Source organism: Nicotiana sylvestris, chromosome 3, assembly GCF_000393655.2.
Source record: "Nicotiana sylvestris chromosome 3, ASM39365v2, whole genome shotgun sequence".
In the NCBI taxonomy this organism is placed as follows: domain Eukaryota; kingdom Viridiplantae; phylum Streptophyta; class Magnoliopsida; order Solanales; family Solanaceae; genus Nicotiana; species Nicotiana sylvestris.
Genome location: NC_091059.1, coordinates 210209320 through 210216977, shown reverse-complemented (window position 1 = coordinate 210216977; position 7658 = coordinate 210209320). Strand labels below are relative to the sequence as shown.

At 34.8% G+C, this 7658-nt stretch overlaps 1 protein-coding gene across 1 annotated transcript; it reads left to right on the top strand.

The window, feature by feature from the left end:
* Positions 1–238: 238 nt before the first annotated feature.
* LOC104225555 (respiratory burst oxidase homolog protein C) lies at positions 239–7658 on the top strand. The gene is made up of 12 exons (XM_009777383.2): positions 239–1142; positions 1270–1432; positions 1536–1584; positions 1733–1846; positions 2214–2642; positions 3069–3452; positions 3557–3652; positions 3959–4074; positions 4200–4302; positions 5075–5148; positions 6018–6592; positions 7113–7658. The coding sequence occupies exons 1-12, from the start codon at positions 539–541 to the stop codon at positions 7220–7222; spliced, it is 2817 nt and encodes a 938-aa protein (XP_009775685.1). The 5' UTR covers positions 239–538; the 3' UTR covers positions 7223–7658.

The following is a 7658-nucleotide window of genomic DNA, read 5'->3' as shown; positions in this document are numbered from 1 at the left end:
ATAAGAATAAGGGCGTGTAATAACAACGGCATGGGCATGCATGTATCGGTAAAATAATGCATATGACATAAACAAAAATATTCTTTGGTCAAACAAAGACCTACCCCCTTCATTTCCTAGCTCTCGCCCTTTTTCTTTTTTCTTTTTCAACAGAATGCGGCTTCTTCCCACCATTATATAACTAAAGTTGAAGGCCGAAGGAACGACCACTTCTGTATTCTGCTTGGAACAAGAAAAATCCCCAATCTTTTATTTGTTTATTAAAATTAGTACGCCAAGAAAGAAAGAAAGAAAGACAGAAAGACTCGGTCTTCTTTCTTCTCTTGGTCTGAAACTCCAAAATAGAATACCAATTATTAATCTTTTGTCATCTTTTTCCTTCTCGCGTTCATATATACTGGAATATACATCTTTTTTTCAACCTATCTTCTTTCATTTTCAAGAATTCGGGTTCCATAAATAGTAGGTTCACTACTTTTATTTCAACCTCCTTAAAGTTTATTCATTCATATTTTTTCTCAAAGAAAAAACTATAGAAATGCAAAATTCGGAAAATCATCATCCGCACCACCAGCACCACCATTCGGACACAGAGATAATTGGAAATGATAGAGCGTCGTACAGTGGTCCGTTAAGCGGACCGTTAAACAAACGAGGCGGCAAAAAGAGTGCGAGATTTAACATTCCTGAATCTACCGACATCGGAACCAGTGTCGGAACCGGCGGCAAGTCCAATGATGATGCGTACGTTGAAATCACTCTCGATGTCCGCGAAGATTCCGTCGCTGTCCACAGTGTCAAAACTGCCGGCGGTGATGACGTGGAAGATCCCGAGCTGGCTTTATTGGCTAAAGGCTTAGAGAAGAAGTCCACTTTAGGATCTTCACTTGTTCGAAATGCTTCGTCTAGAATTCGGCAAGTGTCACAAGAGCTCAGGCGTTTGGCTTCCTTAAATAAACGCCCAATTCCTACTGGAAGGTTCGACAGGAATAAATCAGCTGCTGCTCATGCTCTTAAAGGTCTCAAGTTTATTAGTAAGACCGACGGCGGCGCTGGTTGGGCCGCCGTCGAGAAGCGGTTCGATGAGATTACTGCTTCTACTACTGGTTTGCTTCCTCGTGCCAAATTTGGAGAATGTATAGGTAAATTTAAATGAATTTTAGTCACAACTAATAATTATTTCGTGCTGAATACTTTGTCTTATCTTATAGTTTTGATTTCTTCAGCTTGTTAAACTGAAAAATGAAAATCTAAATTTTCCAATGTTAGGTATGAATAAGGAGTCTAAGGAATTTGCTGTTGAGCTATATGATGCGCTAGCTCGGAGGAGAAACATTACAACTGATTCCATTAACAAAGCACAGCTCAAAGAGTTCTGGGACCAAGTGGCTGACCAAAGTTTTGATTCTCGCCTTCAAACATTTTTTGACATGTAAGGATTAATTACAGTTCTATACATTTTATCGGTAAATTAATTAAGCATCTCAGATTCAATTTTTGAGATCTGAATTGTGTGATGAATTTAATTAATGCAGGGTTGATAAAGATGCTGATGGTAGAATTACAGAAGAAGAAGTCAGAGAGGTGCCTTTTAAATTCTGATTTATTGCTATTAAATTGTACTCCATCTACTAGATTTTATCTTGATTCTAATTTATATAAAAAACACGGAATGGCATTGACAAAATCAGTTCTATATTATTTTCCCCTTAAAATTTGTTTGCATTTGCAGATTATAGGCCTTAGCGCGTCGGCCAACAGGCTGTCAACAATCCAGAAACAAGCTGATGAATACGCAGCAATGATCATGGAAGAGTTGGATCCTAACAACCTCGGATACATTATGGTAATTTACTAATTTAGTGAAATTAATTAAACTGAAGGGGACAGTGGCGAAGCCCGAAATTTCATTTAGGGTGTTCAAACTTTGAAAAAAGTAAAAAAATTCCAGATAAAGGGTGTTCAATATATGTTACTCCTATATACCATTAAAATCTAATATTTTACCTATATATATATGGTAAAAGTTGCACCCGTATGACCAGGAGGTCATGGGATCGAGCCATGGTAACAGGCTCTTACAAAAATACAGTTTAAGGTTGCCTATGATAGACCTTATGGTTCGACCCTTCCGCGGACAGCTTAGTACACTAGGCTGCCACTTATAGTTCTAACTTAAAATAACTGTTAATTAATGCTATGAAATTCAACAGATTGAGAACTTGGAAATGCTTTTACTGCAAGCACCAAATCAATCAGTGCAAAGAGGAGGCGAAAGTCGGAACTTGAGTCAAATGCTAAGTCAAAAACTAAAGCATACACAAGAGAGAAATCCAATAGTAAGATGGTACAAGAGTTTCATGTACTTTTTGCTGGATAATTGGCAAAGAGTTTGGGTATTGTTACTGTGGATTGGAATTATGGCTGGTCTATTTACATGGAAATATATACAGTATAAAGAAAAAGCTGCATATAAAGTCATGGGTCCCTGTGTGTGTTTTGCCAAAGGTGCTGCTGAAACACTCAAGCTCAACATGGCAATTATTTTATTTCCGGTTTGCAGAAACACGATCACATGGCTTCGAAATAAGACCAGATTAGGTGCTGCTGTTCCTTTTGATGATAACCTTAATTTTCACAAAGTAAGTTGATTATTCCTTTATTTTTCCGAAATTTTAGCAGTTTTTTTTTCTAGGGATTGTTACACAAATAGTCGGCCAGATTCCAATTTACTTTTTCTAGTCTATATACATAGATTATACACAGTTATAAATATATTATATATTTGCTAGCTATTTTCAATTTAAGAGATTTTGTGGGTGGCTATTTGTGTTAGTTCTTCTTTCTTATATAACCAAAGAACATTGCATAGAACTGTTACGTCTCAGGTCAACTCCAAGGTATTGCCTCTTGAGCTTTAACTTAGAAGGCGCCTTGCCAGTTGAATTCTTGAGCCTAATTTTCTTCTTCCATTCTTATTTGGAAGTTACCTAATATATAAGCTTTACATTGGCGATCCATCGGCTGTTTACACAACTAATCGGATTCGTTTTTCCCCATTTATTTAGGTGATAGCAGTGGCAATTGCTCTTGGGGTTGGAATACACGGACTATCTCACTTGACATGTGATTTTCCTCGGCTTTTAAATGCTAGTGAAGAAGAATATGAACCAATGAAGTACTATTTTGGAGATCAGCCAGAAAGCTATTGGTGGTTTATAAAAGGAGTAGAAGGGGTAACTGGAATTATAATGGTGGTTTTAATGGCAATAGCATTTACTCTAGCAACCCCATGGTTTAGAAGGAATAGAGTTAGTTTGCCAAAACCATTTCACAAACTCACTGGATTTAATGCCTTTTGGTACTCTCACCATCTCTTTGTTATTGTCTACACTCTGTTCATTGTGCATGGTGAAAAGCTATACATTACCAAAGATTGGTACAAGAGAACGGTTAGTAAATATATTCAAATCTATAGCATTATAATTTTTCTTTTCATTTAAGTTTCTTTGTTGAAAAGTTGCTGAAATTTGGACTAAATTTTGATAATGTGCAGACATGGATGTACTTAACTATCCCAATCATACTCTATGCTAGTGAAAGGTTGATTAGGGCATTCAGGTCAAGCATTAAAGCTGTTAAGATTTTGAAGGTAAGTCGCATTCGACAAATTGTCGTGCCCGTAATGATTTCAATGGGAATTTGCATTTTAGTCCTTTAGTTATTGACAATATTTAATTTTAGTCCTTGTTATATTTGCCTAAGCATATTTAATGTAAAATGAATCTCTAGAATGAGAACTACAGCTAAACCATTTAACTACACATGCATTATACATGCTCAGTGAAATATTACGAGGACCAAAATTAAAAATTACCAATAATCTAGGGACTAAAAGTGCAATTATCCATATAGTCATGAATGTAAAATTGAATTGATGGGTGTGTGGAAAATGTAGGTGGCAGTATATCCAGGAAATGTGTTGGCACTTCACATGTCAAAACCACAGGGCTACAAATACAAAAGTGGGCAATACATGTTTGTCAACTGTGCTGCAGTTTCTCCATTTGAGTGGTAGGTGAAGCTTTTTAAATTAAATAGATATTACCCATTATTATTAAGTCACAAGGGTCACTGTTAATTACTACGTCTCTCTACGCTGTATTTGCTGACTTTAATTACATTATTATCGATTTCAGGCATCCATTTTCAATTACTTCGGCCCCAGGAGATGACTATCTCAGTGTCCATATTCGAACTCTTGGTGATTGGACCAGACAACTTAAAACTGTTTTCTCCGAGGTAATTTGTAGTAGTTTATTTATTCATTATACTAAAAATAAATATTTGAGTTCAATTTGGAAAATCTCGTGATAATTTATCATTTTACCCTCCTTATTAAGTACCCTTTCAATTTGGAAAATGTCCATATCATTTGGTTGTTTTTACCTATTAAGTAATTCACTTTTTAGCATTAATTAATAATATAATTAATCATATTAACCTTAATTTATTCATTGAAAATACAACAAAATACTTCAGACTCTTTACTCCAAGGTAACTTTGGAAAAAAAAAAGTTAATTCTTTCTTGATATTTGAAAAATTAAAATATTGTGGATTACAAAGAAAAAAAAATTAAAAAATTACTTAAAGTGGACCAGAGGGTGTACCACTTATTTCGAATTTATTTTCCAATATATAGTAAATATGGTGATATAAATGATTTATTATTTCTTTTAAGGGGGTGTCAAATCAATAATAGACCTATAAACTTGGACGGAGGGAGCATAATTGCTTATAACCAACCTCAATACTTGAGATTTTCTGAATTTTGTAGTAACAATCTAGCTAGCTCTATACCTAGGCGATGATGTCCTCATTATATGCAACATTGTTTTGGGGATATGCATCAAAATAGTAGTGTGTGATATTCCACTTTGGATGACAGCTTTAAAAGCCGCCCCTTATACTTTTGCTTTTGTCGTTTTTATCCAAAAGTACATGTTAATTTCATTGTGTTAATGTTATCATTGATCTTAATGAATTAATTATAGTATATTTGGTCTTTGGTAGGTTTGCCAGCCACCACCTAATGGAAAAAGTGGACTCCTCAGAGCTGACTACTTGCAAGGAGAGAATAATCCTAAGTAAGTCTATTTCCATTCTATAATCACGTCAAAATGCAGAATTAATTTTTTTTTTAAAAACCCCACCTTAATATCCGGGAGATACTATTTTAATACTACCAACTTTTTCAATAATTTAATAATTTATTACTGCGAATGTAATTGCAATTTTCCATTATTTAAAAACTTATGATGGTCGTGATTTGTAATGGATACTAGGTCACAATCTGGACTGGTTGGTACATATAACAAACTTATGATCTTTTTTTATCCTAACGAATCTGTACAAGATTTGGATGGACCATACCTTAAACTACTGCAGGCTTGTTGTTTTGTAAAATTATTGGGATGGGAACAAGGACGGATAAAACAAATAGTATCAACTATTGGTTGATATTTATGGAAATGGAATCTTTACTGGCAAGATATTATAGAGTGAATGGACTTGATATATATCTACTAGCAACGTAAATAATTTTTGTAGCAATTTTACATGCTATAGCAGGTTACTTGTAACTATATTTTAAGTAATTTAATAGTGTAAAAATTCATAGACAGTGTTCGCTAAGAGGTTAAACTTTTAAGTAAATTTTTTTTTCTTTTTTTCGAAATCAGTGTTTGACCATGAATATTTTAAATCCAACTTGAAGTTGAATTTTGGAAATTTTAGGAATTCAAAAACACGAAAAAGCTATTTTTTCACTCCAAAGTCACTTACAAAAATTCAAGAACAACCCCAACTTGTATTTATGTCCAAACAACTGCAATTTTCCAAATACTATTTTCAACATGATTTTTTTTCCCCTCGAAATTTTACTATTCTTATGTCCAAACGCCTAGTAATTATAGAGCATGGCTAATGGAAAATTTCCAATGTGTGATGATTGCAGTTTCCCAAGGGTGTTAATAGATGGACCATATGGAGCACCAGCACAAGACTACAAGAAATATGAGGTGGTTTTGTTGGTAGGTCTTGGAATTGGAGCTACACCAATGATCAGTATTGTTAAAGACATTGTCAACAACATGAAGGCAATGGACGAAGAAGAAAATTCCTTGGAAGATGGACACAATAATAATATGGCACCAAATTCTAGCCCCAATATTGCAAAAAATAAGGGTAATAAATCAGGTTCAGCAAGTGGAGGAAATAATTTCAATACAAGGAGAGCATATTTCTATTGGGTTACTAGAGAACAAGGTTCATTTGATTGGTTCAAAGGTATAATGAATGAAGCTGCTGAAATGGACCATAAGGGAGTAATTGAAATGCATAATTATTGTACTAGTGTTTATGAAGAAGGTGATGCTCGTTCTGCTCTTATTACTATGCTTCAGTCTCTTCACCATGCCAAAAATGGTGTTGACATTGTCTCTGGCACCAGAGTTAAGTCACATTTTGCTAAACCTAATTGGCGTAATGTCTACAAACGCATTGCTCTCAACCACCCTGAGGCTAAAGTTGGTAAGTTTTTTATCTTTTTCTTTTGATCTCAATTTTTTATGCTTTGTTTTCTATGAGAGCTTTGGCGTAACTTGGAAAAGTTATCTCCATATGACCGGGAGGTCACGGGTTCGAGCCGTGGAAATATCCTCTTGTAGAAATGCAGGGTAAAACTGTATACAATAGACCGTTGTGGTCTGGTCTTTCTCCGTATTCCGCGTATAGCGGGAGCTTAGTTCCCTTAAAAGCAGCTTAGTGCAAATTTCATAACGAATTTCTTTCAAATTTAGCCGTTAGTGATCCATGAGCTGTTATGCTTATTGAGATAGATATATCTCCCACAAAAATATCAACTTCTACGTGTTAAAAAAACCTTTAGACTTTTGGTATCTAAGTCGTTATTAAAGTTGAAAAGCATGTTCAATTGATCTAGTATTTCATTGTGAAAGCAATTGGCACTTAGGTCACTTTCAAGTTCCTGTCAAGACATCAATTGTCGATGGCTAATTACTCGTTTTTTCCCTTTTTTGACAATTTGCAGGGGTCTTCTATTGTGGGGCACCAGCACTGACCAAAGAACTAAGACAACACGCCTTGGATTTTTCACACAAGACATCTACCAAGTTTGATTTCCATAAAGAAAATTTTTGAGCAAAGAATAGACCATTAAGCAGAGCATTAAAATTTCATCAAAACAGCTAAGGACACAGGTTGTTTTATAGAAGTCTACCAACTCTCCCTATTGTGTACAGATAATGTTGCACTTCAAGTTGATATATAGTTGTGGTTGTGATGCTAGTATATTACAAAATAATAAGATTATTTTTATTTGTAGTATATAGATACCAAAGGAATTAAGAATGTTCGTCTTCCATAAATTGAGAGGTAAATAGTAAGGCAGGCAGAAGATAGTGGAGTTGAACCTGTTTTCATGGGTGCCACCCACCACTAAAATTGGATTTTCTATTATACTTGGATAGAGGAAGGTGGCTGTCATCATTTTTGTTTTTATTTTTTTAATTTTTTGTACTCTTTTACGTGGTGGAATAGAAAGCCAACGAGCCACCACCTTAGTAATTATTGACCA

Excerpts from the sequence above, each read along its gene's own strand:
- LOC104225555 (XM_009777383.2), top strand. The coding sequence starts at position 539 with ATGCAAAATTCGGAAAATCATCATCCGCACCACCAGCACCACCATTCG. Across the intron at positions 1,847-2,213 it reads ACAACCTCGGATACATTATG|ATTGAGAACTTGGAAATGCT; the intron begins GTAATTTACTAA and ends GAAATTCAACAG. Across the intron at positions 3,653-3,958 it reads AAGCTGTTAAGATTTTGAAG|GTGGCAGTATATCCAGGAAA; the intron begins GTAAGTCGCATT and ends TGGAAAATGTAG.